A 22,011-nucleotide genomic window follows, 5' to 3' on the forward strand; every position below is an offset into this window, starting at 1 on the left:
CAAGCCCCGCATCAGGCTCCCTGTTGGGAAGCCTGCTTTCCCCTCTCCTGCCTGCCACTTCCCCTGCTTGCGCTCTCTCTCTCTCAAATAAACAAAATCTTAAAAAAAAAAAAAAAAACAACCTTAGAAGAATATTGCATTTTAGACTGCCAATGCGCTTGTTGAATTGAATTGAATATTATATAAGGTGGTTGAAAAAGAAATAACTTTGACCTTTTATGGATTAAAATGAAAAAAATACAAGCAGAAGATCTGACATAATAGAAAATGAATATCTGGTGCCAAATCTAGAAGTTTCTTGCCCTCTCCCCAAGTTAAAACTCCCCCTCCCCCAAACTTACCTTTGGCTTTTACGCCAAAGTTGTGGCTAGTTTTGGGGTGTCATAATTTTTGGTATAGAAAGCTTAAGTTTATTATAAGTATGGTGGTTTTTTTTTTTAATGTTAGTTTAGAGCAAAGGCATCTTAAGCATTTAGCACAATTAAAAGGAAGAGTGGAAAAGAAAATACTTAAAGCTGGATTATATACATTTTACGTTTGGGGACTGTTAAAATTTTGGGTAATTAAGCATCTATGCTGCTTGACATTGGGAAATAACTAATACAACAAAGGAAATCTCTATTTAAATTGGTAGAGAAGGGGCTTCTCACTCAGCACATGTGTGATCTCCAGTGTGGTTTTTCTCATCCAGGAAACCATGGTTTTAGACAAACAGCTTATCCTTAAATGTCTTCTTCCATTCTTAAAGCCTCAAAGGGGCTGCTTAATATTCATACTTATATTTGCAAATAATGTCCCTGAATTTCTGACTCTAGATTTCACACTTAAAATTCTGTTTAACTATGTCAGCTCTTCAGAGCTGTTCATAATCATTTATAGATATATATGTACTCAAGGACATAGCTCTCAATACTTTGATATGATTGTCTGTGGGACTTCTGATGATCACGTGGTAGTTTTTCCATGGTTCAAAAACCTAGTTTCACTAGTTCATATTCCAGGTCTCTTAGTACCACCTTAAACATGACCATATAAAATGGAAAACTAATGTAGGACCTAAGGACAAACAAAACACCATCTTGAAAAACACAAAATATAGTAGGAAAGAACACAAGGCTGGATTTTGATCTTAACTCTGTAAAAGTTACCTTTCTTAAAATCAGTTTTCTTACCTATAAAATTTTCTAGCTAATATCACATGAAACTATAGTGCTATGAACTTGAAGGAAGGTAATTCTCATAGCCAACCTTGTTAAGTAAATACAATATGCTACTTTCCAGATCTGCCATATTTCAGCACGGTAACCATTCCTCTAGGTATCTGACTCTGAAGGTTATTCTTGGTTGTGTGTCAGTTTAATCTTGGAAGAATGGCTAGTAGTACTGGGTAATAATAATAGTAGCAACCATCTACTGAATGATTGGTAGTGTTTTACCTATAATACACTAGACACTTAATACTTGACTTCATTTACCTTGGACAGTAACTCCTAGGATGTACTACAGTCACATTTTACTGTTGAAGTAACAGTACTTTACTCGAGTGTCAAGAGCTTAAAGAACATGCATACAGCAAGATTTGAGCCATCCCTCTGGCCCCAGAACCTGTGGGCCGTTTCCCACTGCCTCTACTAGGTATCCGCTTAGAACATTGCTGAGGATTTCTTTTCTCCAAGGGACACAGTTGACTTCAAGTATCAGTTAGTAAATACACTCATTTTCAAACCTGATATCTTTACAAAGAGTGTAAGATAAAATAACATTGTAAGGTAGTTTAAATAGGAAAAAAAGAGCAAAATTAGTCATCAGTAGGACTGGACAGTTCTCAGTTAAAAATCGGTTTATGAACAAGGATCTTTATCTGTGTTTTGGTTATTTTTAGGTGAATGAAGCTTTTGCTCCTCAATACTTAGCCGTCGAGAAGAGTTTGGGTCTTGACCCAAGTAAAACCAATGTGAATGGTGGAGCCATTGCTTTGGGTCATCCCCTGGGAGGATCTGGCACAAGAATTACGGCGCATCTGGTTCACGAATTAAGGTATTTGCTAGAAATTGTTGCGCTTCATATTTGCCATCTTTGGTAAAAATGCATGGATTTGGGTTTCCTCAGAACAGTCCAACATTTTTCATTCTTCCTCATATCCCCCTGTACTGCTGCTTACCAGGAACAAGTTATCTGGCGGCGTCCTTTTTCGGCTGACGTTATAGATGGACTCAGTTGAATCAGTGGCTCTATGCTTGAGATGTGCACGCTTCCTGTTTGCCTTATGCTCACAGAGCGTCTGGCCCCTCTCCAGCGCTGTCCCCCACCCCCAGTACTGCACTCCCCCACTCCCCACCCCCACCCCCTCCACCCCCCGCCCAGCACTGGTGCAGAGCAGTTAGCACTACCAACACCTTGACCAAGGCCACTGTGGTGTGCTTACACACTAGTGGCAGTTACAGGAGTGAGATGCAATTCTTCAGGAGAACAAATAAAATATTGGGAGGATTCTGAGCTAGATGCTGTCATTTAAGAAACCTGAGCAAACTGCTAGTTTGTGTCTGAGCTAAGTTTGTCCTTCACTCATGCTAGGGTTCCAGGAGGAGCCCTTCTACACGGCTGATACTTCTCAGTTTTAATACAAGAGCTCCTCCATCTGGTACTGTGTATTTTGGACCATTTTGCTCTGTTAGGAAGAAGCAAACAAAACCAAATACGTCAGGCCAAAAAAATCACTCTGGCTCCTATTAGGTTAAGGTAAATGGTACTCATTTCATTTTTTTCTTTTTTTTTTAAATTTTGTAAAGATTTTATTTATTTATTTGACAGAGAGAGAGAGAGAGCACAAGCAAGGGGAACGGCAGGGAGAGGGAGAAGCAGGTTCCCCACTGAGCAGGGAGTCCGACACGGGGCTTGATCCCAGGACCCTGGGATCTTGAGCTGAACTGAAGGCAGCCACTCAACTGAGCCACCTAGGCGCCCCTTATTTACTAATTCATGGAGTTGAAATGGGTGATGTGCACCAGAAAGTTCTAGGTGCTTCTCTCTCAGAGTGAGGAGCGAGAACACGTTGTGGTCTAGAGGGGCCTAATTTTTAGGAAAGGGACATGAAATGCTTCTGAATCATCTGCCCTTTCACATGGGCAAACTCCACTTGTCGCACTTACTTAGAGGTGCCACGAAAATCTGAAACTATATAAAAATCAGAGAGGCTGCCTGCTCACTCCTCCTTCGTCAGCTTCCTCTTTATCCCTGTGACCTCGTGGCCTCTCTCCTTTCTCACAGCACACTTCAACTTCTAGATCTGTTCCAGCCTTTCTCTTCTGTGTTACCACTTTCTTTTAATAAAATTCAGTTTCTTGAATTCCTTGTGTTGTAACTATAAACCAATACTGAGGATTGGGGAGAAGATTGAGACGTGGAGCTGAATGAGGATGAGTCATGCAGATGTGACCATTATTAATTCTGTTTCATTAATTTTCTAATTAGCTTGGTTTTTTATTTGAGTAGATTTCAGCCACTGCTTTCTCTTCTAGGCGTCGGGGAGGAAAATACGCTGTTGGATCAGCTTGCATTGGAGGTGGCCAAGGCATTGCCGTTATCATTGAGAGCATGGCCTGAGGGGCAGGGGGCTCAGGGAGGCCCCCTGGTACTGTGCTGGGCCAGGCCACAGCAAAGCAGGTGACCTTCGGAGTAGCTGCGAAATCAGATGTGCCCTCTACTGCAAGTGGCTGAGTGTGATTAAGGGATAATGAGGCAAAGATGTATTTCTGCACAAAAATCCAACTACAGGGGCGCCTGGGTGGCTCAGTCGTTAAGCATCTGCCTTCGGCTCAGGGCATGATCCCGGTGTTCTGGGATCAAGCCCCACATCAGGCTCTTCCGCTAGAAGCCTGCTTCTTCTTCTCCCAGTCCCCTGCTTGTGTTCCCTGTCTCGCTGGCTGTCTCTGTCAAATAAATAAATAAAATCTTAAAAAAAAAAAATCCAACTACAGAGGCCTTAAAAGAAATTGTATTCTCCTGCCATATAATTACCACGTATGCCTTAGACAATATGATTGCAAGAAAATGGAATAAATACCACTTTAACTTCAGCTGATCCTTTCCTGTCATTTCTTGGATTTTTAAAAATCTTTAATTGAGGTTAAATACACATATCATAAAATTTACCATCTTAACCATTTTTAAGTGGCATTAAATACATTCCCACTATTGTGCAATGGCCAGTAGCCTCTATCTCCGGGACTCTTCATCTTGCAGAGCTGAAACTCTGCCCCCGTACCACACAGACTCCCGAGCCCCCCTCCCTGCCCCCACCCCCCACCCCAGCAAGCACCATTCTTTCTGCCGCTAAGAATCTGACTACTCTAGGCCCCTCACAGAAAGCAAATCATACAGGAGCTGTCCTTTGGTGCCTGGGTTATCTCACCCAGTGTCCTTGGGGTTTGCCCACATCCTATCACGTGTCAGCACTGCCTTCTTATCTAAGAAGAATATTCCATCGTATGTATGGACCATGTTAGTTTATCCTTCCATCCATCCGTGGACCTTGTGTTGCTGCCGCCTCTTGGCTGGTGTGAAGAATGCTGCTGTAAACAAGGGGGGGGGGGGAGAATATCTGTTCACGGCCCCGCTTTCAGTTCTTATGGGCATGTACCCAAGAGTGGAGTTGCTGGATCCTACGGTAACTCTAACTCTAATATTTCTAGAACTTGCCAAACGGTCTTCCATAGCGGCTGCACCATTTTACACTCTCACCAGCCTTGCACAAGGGGTTCCAATTTTTCCAAATCCTGCACTGATACTTGCTCTTTTCTGTTTTTTGTTAGAATAGCCATCCTCATGGGCGTGAGGGGGACCTCACTGTGGTTTTGAGTTGCATTTCCTTCATCAGTGATGTTGAGCATCTTTTCCCATGCGTGTTGGCCATTCCTACATCTTTTTTGAAGAAATGTCTTACTTAAAGTCCTATTCCCATCTTTTAAGTTGAATTATTTATTTTTTGGTGTAGTTGAATTGTTAAGTCTTTGTTAAGTGATATTCATAATTCATTCTGAGATGTATGTCCAAGGAGCAAATTACTGAACTTAGTCTATACTAATAAATGATGTATTTATTATTGTGAAGTGAAGAGGATGCTATTATTACAACTCTGGGGCAAGAAGTGTGAACTAGGACTATTCCAGGCAAACTGGGACATAGAGGCACCCTACTTTTAATTAACCAAAGTACATGTCAGTGTCCACCTCAAGTTCAAGAAAGCTGAGTAAATACTGTTTGATTACTGGATTTGAAGATTATAAAGGAGTTGGTCAGGGTAGACCTCACTGTCCTGACAGTTGAGCAGACCCTTAAAGGAGGTGATTTTTGGCCATGCAGATACCTGGGAGAAGAGTAGGTCCCAAAGCAGAAGTACACATGGTGTGCAAAGAGCCAGTGTGACTGGAGCAGAGGGAGCAAGATGGAGAGGGGTTGGAGATCAGTCAGAGAAGCATCTGGATGCATATCATGTGGGGCCTGAGAAGCCACTGTAGGGACTTTGGCTTTTATTCTGAGTAAAACAGACCCACTGCAGGCTTTTGAGTCAAGGAGAGACATCACCTTATAGGAAGGATGCCTCCTTGGTCTGCCCTACTGAAATGAACTGTAGAGGGACAGCGTGGGAAGCAGGGAGGCCAGTCAGGATGCTACCGCAGTAATCCAGGCCAAGAAATAGCACTGTCTCAGACCTCGAGCCAGCAGCAAGGGCCGTGAGAAGTTGCCAGACTCTGCTTATATTCCGAAGAGGGAAATTTGAGATCTCCTCCTGGCTTAGCTGTTGGTTGGGAGGGAAAGGAGTCCGGGATGACTCCTGGGCTGCTTAGCCACAGGGATGGGAGAGCTGCAGGCGGAGCAGGCCAGGGGCGGCTCAGTAGTTTGGTTCAGGCATCCAAGTAGAGATGCGAGTGGGCACTTGAGGGAAGGAGTCTGCCGCACGGGATGGCGCCAGATCAGTAAGTCTAGGGCATTTCAATGGGACTTGATCAAGAATGACTGGCCTCCACCCTAGAGGGATGCCAACAAGGGAAGAACGGGGTTTCCTTCTATTGACACTCCTTGGTTTTCATTTGCATGACAAAGAAAAATTTAAATAAGAATGAGTAATATATAAAACCAAGTATATCTGCGTTGCCTTTCTGAAGACTGATCCAGTTCTTTTAGTTTTTCCTCACTCTACATAATAAGTGCCGTCTCTTCTACCTTCATGGGAAAAAAACTAAATTTTTTACTAAATTATAATTTAAAATGGAGGCTGGGAGCATTTTTAAAGATACTCTAAAAGGAATGCCTTTATAAATGAGAAATAATTGAAATAATTTTTATGAAGTGAACAATGGCTCCCTTTCCCTTCACCTCGATTCTTTTTTTTTTCTTAGATTTTATTTGAGAGAGAGAGAGCATGAGCAGGGGGAGGAGCAGACTCCCCTCTGTGCAGGGAGCCTGATGCAGGACTTGAACCCAGGACCCTGGGATCATGACCTGAGCCGGAGGCAGATGGTTAACCGACTGAGCCACCCAGGTGCTTCCTCCCCCCCCCCCCCCCCCCCCCCGCCCCCGCCACCTTTTATTCTTAAAGTGAATCCTGGGTTTTAGAAATTGGGTTGATTTGCAGTGAGGAGTCTGTGCGCACCAGCCGTGAGCCGAGGGACACTTGTCCCCTAGGTGGCACCACAGGTCTGTGCTCCTGGTCCCTTTCTCAGCAGCATCTCACAGATGCTTCTCTCAGCAAAGCTGGCCACTGGCAGGTCCTCCTGACCTCCTGGGAATAGAGGGAGAAGAACTGGCAGTACAGAAACCTCAGACTGCAGGTGGGGGACAAAAATCTCACCTGCTGGCCATTGCCAGTCCCAGTGCAGGAATTTGGAAGTCCCTGTGGCCAAGGACGCTGCCCTTTATCTCTCCACAGTGAGAACAGCAGAAGCAAAGCCCCAGAGCCAGGGAGTCCAGTATTCTACCTCCTCTGGGCTGGTACCGGCAAGCCCCCTTGAGACTCTGGGCCTTGCCCCAGTCCCTGGCCCTGCGAGGTGGGGGTGCAGGGAGAACCGGCTGGGGACAGAGACTGGAGCAGCAGAGCAGGCAGCAATCATGGTACTCCCCACCCTTCACCCTCGGAGACACTTGGAGCCCACGGGGCTCCTCTTCTCCACTCAGACCCTATGTATGTCAGAGGCCCCGGCTGCCCCCAGAGCAGGGCCTGCAGGGAGCTGCTTGCATTCTGCCACACTTCCCCGCCCTCAGCTGATGGGTCCGGAACCAGTGCGGCCTGAGGGCTGTGGGGAACAGCTGGACCACAGAGACAGAGCAAAGACGCACGGGAGATCTGTGTCCTGGGCCCTAGCCTTGCTTCCCCGGGGACAGGAATGCTGCCTTGGACCCCCTATATACCCCAGCGCCTCTGGTGTGAGAGCCTCGGTCAAGAAACAAGCATCTGACGGATGCGGAACTCTTCGGGGACACGGCCAGTGTGGAAGACAAGGCCCCGGCTGCCTAGCTGCCACAACATCCGCCCTCCCACCGTCCGCCGCGCTCCAGGAAGTTAGAGCCAAGGGGACTCACGCAACAGGGTGCGCGCAGACACATTCAAGAGGCCCGAAGCCGCTGTAGAAAGAAGGAACTCTGACAGAAGTAAAAGCCAGACTTGTGCTTTGAACTACATATGTAGTTTCTCAGGAGCCTTTTAGATATCAGACGAGATAAAATCCGAAACTACAGAATGAGGGAACACGCTGATACCGAGAGCAGGAGCAAGCTGTGCAGCACCCCAGCCTGGTCATGGACCAACTGTCCGCACGGGTCGTTCCCCAGCCTTCTTTCGGGTCCCGGTACACAGCTTGGAGCCTGACGAGGGGCGGATTTGCCCAGCTGCTGTGTGTCCATCACAGGTGTGAGCTGCCGGACGTGAGCCTGGACCCACTGCTCTGTTCTCACTGGACATGGTCAGTGGAGAGAACGAGACCTCCGGCCGCAGGGATGATGGCCGAGTGAGGACAAGCCAAATTATGAAGGATACAGTCGTCTTTAGCCCCTTTGAGCTTCCTAAATGACAGTTTCAGAACACATTGGAGGAAGAACTGCCCACATGGGTGCAAAGCGACTCCAGCAAGTTTTCTCCGGGACAAGTCTACCTCCAGTAGAGGGTGAAAAGTGAAATGCCCATAAAACCAGAAATGTTAACTATAAAGAGACAAAAACCTGTAAGCTCTTGTACACTGCCTTATAACTAGGTTTTAAAATACACATGCAGGGGTGCCTGGGTGGCACAGTGGGTTATGCATCTGACCCCTGGTTTCACCTCAGGTCCTGATCTCAGGGTGGTGGGGTAGAACCCTGCGGCAGGCTCTGCACTCAGCGGGGAGTCTGCTTGAAGATTCTCTCCCTCTGCCCCTCCCCCTCTCTGTGCTCGTCCTCTCCCAAATCTTAAAAAATATATATATATATATATGTATTTGTATATGTATGTATGTATGTATGTTATATATATATATATGATACGTTGTTCCATTAAAATGCTAGTGGTGGTCATGCCAAGATGGCGGGGGTGGGGTGGGCGGGGGAGATAATATGTGCAACAGAAGTCCGTAGCAATGACACAAACTGCTGAGAGACACAGATGAATCTCACAGGCATGTTGTTGAAAAAAGACCGCAAACAATGCATACTCTGTAATTCCATTGACATGACGTTCAAAAGATAGGCAAAACTGATCCATGATGATAGAGGTCAGAACAGTGGTTGCCCTTGGAGGGAGTAGCTCCTGAGAGGGACACGAGGGAGTGCGTTAGGGTGCTGGAATGTTCTCCATTTTTATCTGGGTGGTGGTGACACAGATGTACACATATGTCAAAATTCACTGAGCTCTTCACTTAATGGGTCGTGACAGTGGGTTCTTAAAGTGAACCAAGGGTATGTGAAGGAATATTTGAGGAAGCGGGAGTGGCCAGCATGCACGGCCAACCAGGCCTTCCCACGCATACGCGGCTATCCCTCATTTCAGTCACATTATTCTGGGTGCATCGTGGACCTGATACGGCGAACCCATGACAGTGCTATTTATGCCATTTTTCAAAATGATGAAGAAGATGCCCACGGACATGAGTGCTGTGGGATTTACAGGAGTACTGGTTCCCAACCAAGGGACTGAAGAAATCTAAGGAGAGCTGAACAAGAACGGCACGTGTGCAATGTGTACAAATACTGAGTCGTGATGTTGTACGCCTGAAACTCATATTGTTATATGTCAAAGATATCTTAATTTAAAAAAACAGAAAATTAAACAGTCCTCATGGTGAACTCGATCCCTGGTTATGACCCGGAGCACTTAGGGAGGGCGATACGTGAGTCCTCCTGGGACTCGGGTTTACACCTTAAGGTAAAGCCATTTCCTGAGCAGTGAAGCCAGCCGTTCTTGAGGAAAAGTGCTTACAGGAGTTCTGTGCTATGTATCGTGTGACCCAGGTCACGGCCGACTGACCAGAAATGGGTGCCCAAGCCGACAGAGCCATCGGTAAGCCAGCTTGTGGCCCTCAGGATGGGAGGGCACAGGAAGCCCGCCCGGTCAGTACCCTCTGCACGGATAGTGACCGACTGACCTACACGTCCACCTCTTGCTCCTGGGAAGCCAGGTGGGGAGCAGGTCATGACAGGGAATGCGGGATGAGTCGGGTCACCCCTGCGTAGCTGACTACATGGCTACGGAGGTCACTCCCAGAGCTTTCTCACCAGCCCGGTAAAGCCCCAGCACTGGAGGTGAGCCAGGTGTGTCTCTGCTCCCTGAAAGTTTGCAACTAATGCAACCATCCTCTTGGCCTCATCCTGAGCCTCCTCTGGGCGGGGCAGGCGCTGCGCCGACGCCAGACTCACGGCCTGGTTCTGTGGCCAGTCCCCGAGGGTCTTGTCTGATGGGACTCTGTCTTAGCCACCAAGCCCGAGGGCACTGCTGGGAGGCACACCTGGCTGGCCTGGGACTGCCCCTTAAAGTCTGTGAAGCGGTGTAGCAAGTTCACGGGAGAATCCTCAATGACCACAGCCATTCTGGAGTGCACTAGGAGAGTAAGCAGTCCGCTCCCAGGAATTAACCAGACGGATTCTGGCTAATAGAAAACCCACAGGCCATACTGTTTCCAAATCAAAGCTACCGGGAACTGTAAGAGAAACGTCTTGTGTCCCTGAGAAAGAAAACAGGCCCCAGATTGAGTGCCTCTGACAGACTTCTGCATAAAGCTAAGACACCCCAGGGCTCCGTGTAGTGGTGCCAAGCAATGAACTTGCCTCACAGTCAGGGACACAAGGACACTTTCTATTCAACCTTGTCACTGGGTGGAGGGAAGGGAAGAAATCTCTGAAAACATGAATGAACCAGGCTCTGCCTCGCACCAATCTGCAGTCTGCGTACATACCACCCATGTGCTTCCAAACACCAAAAGCCCTGAAGCTGAGAATTTTCAGTGGTCCGCAGGTGCCCAGCAAAAGGGACGGCGATGTTAACTAGCTCGAATTTAAATAAAATCTTGAAAGAAAAAAAAAGGGGCTGCAGCCCTGTCTGGGAGAGCTTGCCTTCAATTAAAGAAGAGGCATCCCAACTTCAGAGATACTCCCAGAAGGAGCCTGGGCACATGGATGAACGAGGGTGGCTCTAATTTTAGAATTCAGCAATGCTCGAGTGTCTCTGAATGAGTGTGAGCCCACCGAGGTCACTGCGGTCTCCCAGGGCTCTCCGCATCCTTACTCAAGGGGTAGACAGCAGCCAGGCAGAAAGCAGAGTAGCTCCGTCCTTGAGCGGATGCAAGAGAGGAAATGCCTGTGTGTGTGAAACTTCCAGCAAGAAGCCAGCAGAGGCAAGAAAAAGGTGAGCGTGCGGCCCAAGGAAAGGCACGTACTGGGAACAGCAGAACGGGGTGAGAAGCGCGAGGGGTGGGCAGGACACACAAGTCAGGCCTCTCAGGGCTCGGGGGCGGTGGGGAGTGAACGTGTGTCATCACCAAATCCACACACATGCTCCCCCCTAACCCCTGTACTTTTTAAGGGGCTCCCTTGCTTCTCCTACAGGCAGGGGACATGAAGCCCCTGGAGGGATCATATCCTCTCTGGGAACCCACTGGAAAGGCCCTGAAACTATTAAATGCAATTCAGTAGAGAATCCTAGGCCAGCTGCTCTGGACTATGTGAGTCGGAGGAGAGTTCCTGTCAAGCTGAGAACTAAGGAGGGGTTGCTTTCCCTCCCTTTTTTCCTTTTTTTTTTTTTTTTTTTTTTTGCTTGCACCGAGTTTTGCATAGAGGAGGAGGACTCCGAGATGAGCCTCACAGGATTAGAGTGGTGCTGCGCCCGCGGTCATTAAATCTCCATCTCCTGCTTGGGGTGCTGTGCCCGACACCGCCGCTGCGGCCCCTCCGCGAGCCATCCATCGCACCCCCCATCCATCGCACTTTGCTTCTGGAGCCTCCCCTCCCTGCCTCTGGGAGGCTTCGGCTGGTGCCCCCTGGGTTCCCCCATCTGGTGAGGATGTGGGCAGTGCCGGTCTCAACAGCCGCTCCTCCCTGCATCAGGCCAGGGGAAATGCCAGAATGCCCCATAACACACAGGCCCAGTGATGGGAGGCCCAGCACCCACAGCAGGCACCAAGGTCCCACAAGAAACCAGCTCTGGGCTCAGTCCAACACTGAATCTGACCCTCCAAGTCGTGGACATCTGCCAGGCCTCATTCTCCAAACACTTAGTGAGCATCTTTAAGTAACAATAAAAACAGAGAGAAGGGTAATTATCAGTAACATTCCTAGGAGTTTAGTTAATTCTAAAGGAAGACAGACTGTGCACACAGATGCAGAGGACTGGCCAGGAGAGGCCATTAGAGACACCCCCACCCCCCACGGAATCCCATCATCTGAAGCCTGGCAGGCCTAACCCCCACCTTATCTGGGGACCCTGAGACCCAGAGAGGGAAATGGTTTGCCCGAGATCACGGCTCCCATCAACGGCTGAGCTGGAGAAAGCAAGTGCCCTGACCTGCCAGCAGTAGGCAGCTTGGTCTCCCCAGCTCTGGATGCCATTCCAAAGGTCAAGCCCCACACAGGGTGGTGTTTTATCTCTTTCTCTTTTGTTTTGTAAATTCTCAAAGCTCATCTGCTGACCTCCCAGGATGCCTTTTACAGCTGAGCCAAACAAGCTGAAATACAGCCCCAGAGGTTCCCAAAAGGAATCTCCAGGGACCTCACTCCTGAAACTCCCAACTATCCTCCCAGAACATTCCGACCCTGGACACCCCTCTCCCAAAACATGCGAACTCTGGATTTGTGGCATTAAGACCTTAAAAAGCTCTGTCTACTTCCAGACGAGCCTGATCCCGCTCTGCCCAGAGAAGTCAACCCGATTTCTGTCAAGCCTCATGTTAAAAAGAAAACCACGGGCCCAAGATGGCATCAGTTAGGTTAAGGCCCCGTCAGAAAACCAAGATTTAACACATAAGCTAACTGCAGTGACAACTCCCCAGGAATGTAATCTTTAACGAGTCAACAGGGAAATGTCCCCCTCAGCACTAGGAAATTTACTGATAGGCCCCTTTACTGATAGTTCCCCGTAGGAGGGTGACCTTGCCTAAAATAATGGATTCTTTACTAATAATTCCTTTTTTTCTGCTCCCTCTCTACCTTCAAAAACCTTTCCTTTTCTGGAGCCCTTTGAAACTCCTCCTACTTTCTTGATAGGATGCTGCCTGATTCATGAATTAGATTTTTAACGTTTATTTGGGTGAATTTTTGTTATTTTACAGATTGGCTGCAGCGATGAGATCCAAAACGAATTTCCTGGAGGCATTTGGGAACAACGAGAACACAGGAATGGTATCCTGTGAACTCTCTGAGTTCATGGTCTTGCCAGCCATTTCCAAGAGCCGTGGGTAAGCTCCTCTCGGTTCAAGGTCCGCTCTTTCTGCATTCAGGCTCCCGATCTAACCGGCCTTCCTTTACAGGACAGCTCAGCTTGCACTGGCAGGTGGCTCTGCCCGGAGCCCAGTTGATAAGCTGGCAGAAGGGTCTGCCGGAGCCAAGCCCCCAGCCTTTCAGACCACAATTCCCAGGGGCAAAAAACCCCAACCCTCACCTCTGTCCCTGGATTCCACACTGGGAACTGCTGGTGGCCAGTCCCCATTCCTCAGGGTTTTTTGCTTCAATCCCTCCCCCACTCCCAAGTTCCAGGAGAATCAGTGCCCATGCGCACAGCACCTTACTGTGGCCAGGAGTCAGCGACATCTCTTGGTTACTGCCCATTTTTAAGGTATATGTGTTTGTTAATCTTATCTTGTGTAGATAAAGCTATTATCTGGCTATTGCTAGCTTTTGCTAATGCGAATCTCGGAGGTCAGAAAGTTGAAAAAGTTGGCAGGCACTGGTCAAGCGTTTAAAGGCGATTAGAGCTCACCACGTCGAGAACACCATTGTGAAGCGTAAACTGGTCGTGGACAGGTCAGACTGAGACTAGGTCCCCAGCCAACCTCAAGAAAACTTCCGAGCAAGAAGGTACACTCTAGAACAGGCACAACCCCACCCAGTGGCAATGCCTTGTAGGTGTTAGTCTAGCTCCAAGAAACCCCAAGTCTTGGGGCGCCTGGGTGGCACAGCAGTGAAGCGTCTGCCTTCGGCTCAGGGCGTGATCCCGGCGTTATGGGATCGAGCCCCACATCAGGCTCCTCTGCTGGGAGCCTGCTTCTTCCTCTCCCACTCCCCCTGCTTGTGTTCCCTCTCTCGCTGGCTATCTCTATCTCTGTCGAATAAATAAATAAAATCTTTAAAAAAAAAAAAAAAGAAAGAAAAAGAAACCCCAAGTCTTTGCTAGTAGGATCCTTAAACTCTAAAGAATTTAGAATTTAGAAGGCCACCTTCTGCTTATTTTACGTGTAAGAACTAGAGCCCTGGAAGTTGCGGGTATCTCACAAGCAATGGCAGAATCTCACTAAGCTTGTTTTGTGTCCTGAAAAACTTGGCTTGGTAACTGTCAGGCTGGGGGCCCCAACATAAGGCTGGACAGAAATACGGGGTAACTGCATTTGCGGCTAGGGTCCTCCCAAACTACGGGCAGGCCTCAGGGGAATTATAACCCAGCAACACAAGGGTTAAGGGGAATGTCGCAATTAGATAAGATCATTTCAGAACATACTTGAGGCAAGGCTTCCCAAATTAAACAGAACAAGGTAGTTGTTTTAATTGGCAAGCTGAAGCCTCCAATAGTTTTCAAAATTCCAGAGAAGTTTCCAAAAAATGGAAAGATACATTGAAAAAGGCTAATGAAAAGTTAAAGACGCAAGAGGTAGCTAAAACAAAAGACTTCTAGACGTAAGTCCTCCTGCTCCCCTCTTCCCTCCTTTGAGGGTTCATTCTACTAATCCCCTAGCTGAACTGTCTTCCCACTCGGGAAAGACTACACAACTGCAAACAAAGGTCCACCAAGTTCATGGCCTTACAGCCAGCCCCAAATCTACCTTCAAAGGAGGGCTCCCATAAGGGAGCGACCCTCCTAGAATGGACGAAACTAAGGAATTTTCTGGGGAACTGCTATGTTATCCCCTTCAACAGCCAGGGTGAACCAGCAAAGGATGAAAATTCTTACCAGAATCAGCTCTTCCGAGTCTCTGTCTGTAGTGCCCGGTCAAGAGAGGAATATAGAACTGCACGCTGTCCCTTGCTTTCCAAATCCAGACGCATTGTCTACAGATCCTTTCTGTCCCGGAGACAGCTTGTGACTTCTTAGTTGTACCGTTTACACAACCTGCATAACCAGGATTGGCTTTCTGCCTGCCTCGGACCTGCTGGTTGTTGGTTCTTTCTTTGGCTCTCACTGGGAGGGACTCTAGATTTAGGAAGGTAAGTATCATTTGCACGCTCTTGGGGGGCCCCTCTTACACCAAAGAGGGGGCTCTTCGATACTGCCAGAAATATTTAAAAGCAGAACTATGTAGCCAGAGGGAAAGAAGCACATTGAAAATAATGTCATTTAACTTACAACCCAATTCTCTGAGGAACTGAAAGCAACTAACTGACCCTTACCTTACACATTTTTGCAAAATGAGAGAGGCAGCTCTAGAGGCAATTCGAAATTCACCTATTCTTTACCAACCCAAATTTCCCCTGTTTAGCTCAAACAGTTTAGTATAAATTCTTGGCCTTAGGAAACCAAAGTCCTTCTTGAACTTTCATTTCCCTCTGTCCCTTGAAGTTATAAATGTTATCATGTCATTGAAATGTAAACACAGCCTACAATCACCTGAGATTGAAGGGCTCAAAAAGGGAAAGCGGCCTTTGCACCCAAACTCCAGCACAACTTCCTTAAGATTGGTTCCTGGGGCAAATACAAATCTGAAAAATCTTCTCCACAAATATTAGTAACTATGGGGTCTTTGCATGTCTGTGTGCTTATGTGTGTGTCCAAATATATTGTTGAATGTTGTAATACACTGTATTATAATGTATATGTGTGTATATACATAGTACGTTGTATGTATATGTTGTAAATGTGAGGTTATTTTCTACCTCGATGATATTGCTAAAATTAATTTGTGAAAGAGCTCCATTTTTAAGATTTTATTTATTTATTTGACAGAGAAAGAGAGGCAGTGAGAGAGGGAACGCAAGCAGGGGGGGTGGGAGAGGGAGAAGCAGGCTCCCCGCCGAGCAGGGAGCCCGATGTGGGGCTCGATCCCAGAACGCCGGGATCATGACCTGAGCCGAAGGCAGACGCTTAACGACTGAGGCACCCAGGCGCCCCAAGAGCTCTGTGTAGTTGGTTTGAAGACAAGTGCTTGTAAGGATAGGGCATTCTAAAACTCTCAGGAAGATAGAAACTAACTCAAATGTTTTTTCAAGTTCATGTGATCTGGAAAAAGAAACAAACAACTCTGTTTAATTAAAACAGACATGTCTTTAAGGTTACCAGCATTAAAGTTTAAGCTTTTATTCCTCCTGGGTTTACTTAAAGTCAAATAAGTTGATGTTCTCTGTTACAAAAGGTTTTTTTAAAAAATCGCTGGGGAGAATGACAGACTTTGATGTCTTGTAAGGATTTTGTGGGTATTCTAAGCATAATTTTTACAAAAAAGTAGATATAGGTTTAAATAAAAGTAAAATTTTATTTTTTATTTATTTTTAAAGATTTTATTTATTTATTTGACGGAGGGAGAGACAGCCAGCGAGAGAGGGAACACAGGCAGGAGGAGTGGGAGAGGAAGAAGCAGGCTCCCAGCGGAAGAGCCTGATGTGGGGCTCGATCCCAGGACCCCGGGATCACGCCCTGAGCCAAAGGCAGACACGCCCAACGACTGAGCCACCCAGGCACCCCAAAAAGTAAAATTTTAGACAAACTTTTTTTTTCCTCAAGTAATGTCTACACCCAACGTAGGGCTCGAACTCAGGACCCCAAGGTCAAGAGTTGCACACTCTGACTGAACCAGCTAGGCACCCATGGGCAAACTTAAAAATTGTCTCCCAGATCTTTCTTGAAATCTAAAACCTGGAAGTTTTGCTGAGTTAGGTTCAGTGACGCGTGAAGTTAAAGTCATTAAGTATATAGATCACTTCTAAATCAGACAAAACACTGAAGCATTAATTACTGACCGTGGGTTTGTCTACTTTTGGCTTATTACAGATAAACTAAAGATAAATTTGGGTCTGTTAGTAAACATGTTTTGTGTTTTGTTGAAAGACTGTACTATGAAGAAGCATGTTTCTAGAAATGATGAAATGTGTTTCTAAATTTACCAATCTAAGAATGCTAGTGTAATAGTTCACAATTGCTTACTCACTCTCACAAGAAATTAAGGTTTCTAAGAGTTAAGAATTCTAATAAATGTAACTAAGCCTACTAGAAATCACAGGGGAAACAACTGTCTATACAAGAAAAGTAGGATATGTGTTTGCTGTAAGAAAAAGCATGAGGGATGGATGTATATTTTTGTTGAGGGAAAAGCAAATAATTTTGTCTTAGAGGGAGGTTAGTTATTTAAAAAGGAAACATTTAGGACAAAATCTGAATGTAAGAAAGAAAGTTGTAAAAGGCTTGTGGAAAGGGAATCTGTGAGGAAAAATAATGTTAATATGTGATCAAGCTGACTTTTCATCGAGGCAGCACAACCGAGTATGTAAGATTGTGTTGGAAGTGGATCAAGTCTATCTTGCTTCTGCAAAAATGGCCCCTGATTGCCAGACTTTTGCCACCCTCCTGAATCAGAGAAATGAAGGAATCATGGCTGTAAATTAAATGAACAAATCTGGGCTATGGGAAAACCAAGATGGCTGCTTGGTTCTTCCTGACTTCCTGGCATACCCCACTTTTTGGTTTCTACATTCCTTCACCCACCACAGGGCATTTTAAGACAATTCCAGGGCGCCTGGGTGGCTCAGTTGGTTAAGCGACTGCCTTTAGCTCAGGTCATGATCCTAGAGTCCCAGGATCTAGTCCCACATCGGGCTCCCTGCTCAGTGGGGAATCTGCTCCCTCTGATCCTCCCAGCTTTCATGCTCTCTCTCTCCCATTCTCTCTCTCAAATAAATAAATAAAATCTTAAAAAAAAAAAAGATAATTCCAATTATAAATAGACATTGGTGGGGAGACTTCTATAACATTGCAAAAACAGTCTATTAGCAATCTGCCTGTCAGGTCCACAATCCCGGAAAACCTGTTTTTGTTCCTCGAGGCCTCAGAACTCTTCCTTATGGACCTTTGTACACCTTATTCAACTGTCACTTGGCGTGGGTTACCAGTATGTCCCTGGTATTGAATGATTTTTGGATGGGTTGAAACTTCTCCCTGGGTGATGCCCTCCCAGTGGAAAAAAATAGATTTTAGAAAATGTGTTTTCCACTTGGGGTCGACCGTCTATAGTCTCCAGTGCCCCAGGCATCTACTTCACCAGGCAAATCAGACAACCCTCAATGAAAACCTTGGAAACTTCTCGGAGTTTTTGTCTCATGCTGGTATGAGCAGCTGCTGTCTCTAATGTCTTCTGCTCAAGCCCGTCATCATCAGGTTAAAGAAGCCTTCCTGATGTCAATTCCAAGGATCCTGTTGGTCATAGATTAGAGCCTTGTAATTATGTATTCTGGAAATGTCATCAGAGGAAGACAGCCCTCAAGCCCCATTGGAAGGGACCTTACCAGGTGTTCTTTTTTTTTTTTTTTAAAGATTTTATTTATTTATTCGACAGAGATAGAGACAGCCAGCCAGAGAGGGAACACAAGCAGGGGGAGTGGGAGAGGAAGAAGCAGGCTCATAGCGGAGGAGCCTGATGTGGGGCTCAATCCCATAACGCCGGGATCACGCCCTGAGCCGAAGGCAGATGCTTAACCGCTGTGCCACCCAGGCGCCCCTTACCAGGTGTTCTTGACCACTGACACCGCTGCAAAACGGGCAGGTATGGGGCTTCGGGTACACATCACACAGCCGAAGAAGGCTCCAGCTAACACCTGGTCCGCTATAGATGCTGGCGGCCTCCGAATCCAAACGGGCCGGAGGAGAAGTAGCTGACTTCGAAGCTGACTGCTTCTGCCTAAGGCAACAGATCAAGACTTGGCACTTTAACAGAACAGGAAACCCTTTCTCCTGCGTTTCCTTTCCTTTCCTCTGGCATTGGCCTGCAAAGACAATACCCTCAACTCGACCTCCCAGGCCCTGGCTAGAGGGGGTAACCTCTGGAATTTAGAAGAGCGTTTTATGTCAGCCTAGGAGAAAAGCTAAACAGGACCTCTCATTGGTCGACTCCCCTGCATGGACCTGGGGGACTTAGGAAAGACCCACCAGGGGCTTTCAGGATCCAGGATTCAGTCCTTTTTGGCAGATCCCTAATTCTCTCATTAAAGATAAATAGAAATGAGGCTAGGATCGGCACGATTCTTGAATTCTTGAAATCACTGCGGAACCCACTACTAAACAGTAACTGCCCAGCTGAGACCCCTTAGGCTCTCGGACCAAAGCGGCTACTAGAACAGCCTTGATTATCTTGTGGCTGAGCGAGGAGGTATCCGCTGTACCCAACAGCATCTGCTATCACCTGGATTAACAGTTCTGGGGACACTGAAACCCAATTCCGGAAGATCACTGAGCAGCCCACTTGGCCTAAAAGAGTGACTCCTTCAGCAGGGTCTTTCTTTGACTTTTTTGATTTTGATCGGTTTGGGTCTTGGGGACCACGGCTCCGAAGGGCACTTTGAACCTCGGGAATTATCCGGCTTAGAGTCATCATCATAAATCCCGCTCGTGCACGATATGCTCTCCGAAGCTTAAATCATGTTCACAGCTGCTAACCGCTAAGCAAATTCTCTAAGACTCGAATGTCAGAAAAGGAACAAAGAGGACAACCGTCTTAAAAATTATGAACCTGAGGCTATAATCTGTGACCATCACAGAAAAGTTGACCAAAAGCCCCAAGAACTAGAAAGCACAGCTGAGGGCCACCCTAATGCCTTCAATTTTGATTCTCTCAGTAAAGCTGAGAATCTGATCAAAACGGGGAAACTGTAAAAAGAAAACCACGGGTCCCAAACGGTGTCACTTAGGTTGAGGCCCATGTCAGTAAAGCCAAACTGAGAACCTTACCTAACTGCACTTGCAACCCCTGAAATGTAACATTTATTTAACTAGTCAACCTGTGACTGTCCCGGTCAGCACTGGGAAATTTACTGATAGACCCCGCCTAAAATAGTGGTTTCTTTGCTAGTAATTTCCTTTTTTCCTGCTCCCTCTCTACATTTAAGAAACTTCCTCTCCTGTAGCCCTTTGGAGCTCCCCTCTACTTGCCAGATGGGATGCTGCCTGATTCGTAAATCCATTCATAAAGCCAGTTAGATCTTCAATGTACTCAGTTGAGTTTTTGTTATTTAACACCAGGAAAACCTAAGCTTGATGGATGTCTCTTTGTGGTCCCTAACTCAGGGCATGTCACATTCTGAGCCTCTCAAAGCAAGCCCCCAACCCCACCCCACTCCAGGGCCCCCAGACAGAAGAGGGGGGTTGCCATCCCCTGAGGGGGAGCTGGGAGAGTGTTGGGGAGGGATGTGGGAAATCGCCCTTTCGGGGACAGGACAAGTAAGGGAAACCTTGGGCCTTGGGTTTGCTGGCTTGAAAGGGGGGTGGGGGAGGAGATAAGCAAAGGCGGAAAGCAGCCAAGGAGAGCAGGGAGGCAGAGGAGAGAAGAGTGCAGAAGGGAGGAGTGGGTGGGGGAGTTCTTTGGAGTGGGCGCAGAGGTGAGGGTTCCCAGGAACCAGCCCTCCATGGCACCCTAGGTGCGGGAGGGGTCAAAGTGGCTGAAGTCAGAGGCCCTCTCTGAGCACACTGCTCCTTCAAAGGCGGGAGATGAAGGCCTCTTGCCCCCACTCCTGCCCTCCCTCTGCTGTCCCTGCACAGCTCTGAGGCCCCTGGGATGGCAGCGGGTCCCACAGGTGGCGGGGAGGCTCTTGGACAACGTCCATACGTCCTGCCCAGTCTCCCCAACCTTTTTCATCTTATTCAGAGCTGACCAGGCCCAAGTAGGGGATCGGGGAGGGCGGGACCTCCCGGAGAGGGTGGTAGGACGATGGGGGGGGGGGGTGCGCGGGCCGAGGGAATGGGGGAGTGTGGGAGCAGGAAGGGGAGGGTGAGCGGGGGAGGGTGGCAGGCCGTGGGGTGCAGGGCGGGGCCAAGAGAAGGGCCGGGGAGGCGCAGGAGGGGAGCGGAGCACGGAGATTGGCCGCCGGGCATCGGGCCACCGCTCACCCCGGGAAACCTGAGTCCCCGCTGCCACCACCACCGGGAGGGGCTGGCCTTCGGAGCGGCGCGGGGGCGGCCCTGGGCCCAACGCCAGGGACTCCAGGGCCGAGGAGCCTTCTTTCCCTCCGGCCCTGCAGGGCACTGTAGTGCTTCATTGACCCTGCGCGCTTGGGGCAGCAAAGAACCAGAAAACCTGGAAGTTAACCCAGAGAGTCCTTCGTGAGGCCTAATTCACGGTGGACCTCGAGGACAGCCTGAACTGCTGCCTCGGTGTGCCCAGGAGGGACTCCCACCTTTGACCCATAGGGTTGCGTTTTTACCCTCACAAGAATGGCCTAGCTGGAACTGGAATGCTGGCCTCCGAGCCTCTTCCTTGGCCTCCGGCTATTCCAGCTTGGCCTCCGGCTATTCCAGCAACTCCCGCCCTTGGGCCTCCACCACCTCTGACTCTTGCGCACTAACTACCCGCCTTTCTTGAGCCGGTAGTGATGCTGTGCTCACCCCTACTCGGGCTCAGGCGCGTACTTGCACACTGAGGGCCTGTTTGGAGGCCCAAGGACTTTAATCCAAAGAGTCTTTCAACAGTAGAGTTCTGGGCCTCCTGGGCGTTTGGATGAAAATGTGTTTTTGGTGGGTGCTCAGGTGGCTCAATCCATGAAGCGTCTGCCTTCCGCTTAGATCATGATTCCGGGGTCTTGGGATGGAGCCCCTGGGGCTCCGTGTTCAGAGGGGAGCCTGCCTCTCCCTCTGCCTCTGCCCCCCCCCCCCACCTCGTGCGTGTGCCCGTGCAGGCTCGCGCGCGCGCGTGCTCTCTCTCTCTCTCTCTGAAATAAATAAATAAAATCTTAAAAAAAAAAAAAGAAAATGTTTTGGTCAACAGAGCCTTTGGGCCCCTTTAGCTCCTCCTGCTTCAGTCCAGGGCCGCCCCAGCTGCCAGAACCACAGAGGAGCCCTCTGGCCATTCTCCTGGCTCCTTATCCACAGGTCACTGGTCAGAGGCAGCGAAAGAGGCCCTGGAGGGAGTGAGAGAGAGAGAGAGAGAGAGAGAGAGAGTGTGTGAGGGATGAGGGAGATGAGGTCAAGCCGAGCACAAAGCACAAGCTGACACCCCACAAATCCTGTTCTTCCCACAGGTGGGATATGGGGGACCTTCCTCAGCCACTCCTGGCTGCCCTAAAGCTAAGGGAAGGAAAAACCAACGGTTAACTGAGAGAGATCACAGTCCTATAAGACAGGAGTCTCCCTCCGTTTACAAATGTCTTAGTGAT

At 48.0% G+C, this 22,011-nt stretch overlaps 1 protein-coding gene across 7 annotated transcripts in view; it reads left to right on the forward strand.

The window, feature by feature from the left end:
• Nucleotides 1-22,011, forward strand: part of ACAA2 (acetyl-CoA acyltransferase 2) — an 83,599-nt gene that overhangs the window by 29,042 nt on the left and 32,546 nt on the right. For 2 of the 7 annotated variants that reach the window (XM_044382996.3, XM_044383000.3), the window contains 3 exons: nt 1,883-2,037; nt 12,786-12,911; nt 12,984-15,960. In XM_044382996.3, the coding sequence (XP_044238931.2) occupies nt 1,883-2,037; nt 12,786-12,911; nt 12,984-13,287 (585 nt within the window). In that variant the 3' untranslated portion in view covers nt 13,288-15,960. Of the gene's footprint in view, nt 1-1,882; nt 2,038-3,518; nt 4,077-12,785; nt 12,912-12,983; nt 15,961-17,659; nt 19,852-22,011 lie in introns of those variants that run through there. The other 5 variants (XM_044382998.3, XM_057313100.1, XM_044382999.3 and 2 more) reach the window with 5 other exon arrangements.

This window comes from Ursus arctos, unplaced genomic scaffold (genome assembly GCF_023065955.2).
Source record: "Ursus arctos isolate Adak ecotype North America unplaced genomic scaffold, UrsArc2.0 scaffold_17, whole genome shotgun sequence".
In the NCBI taxonomy this organism is placed as follows: domain Eukaryota; kingdom Metazoa; phylum Chordata; class Mammalia; order Carnivora; family Ursidae; genus Ursus; species Ursus arctos.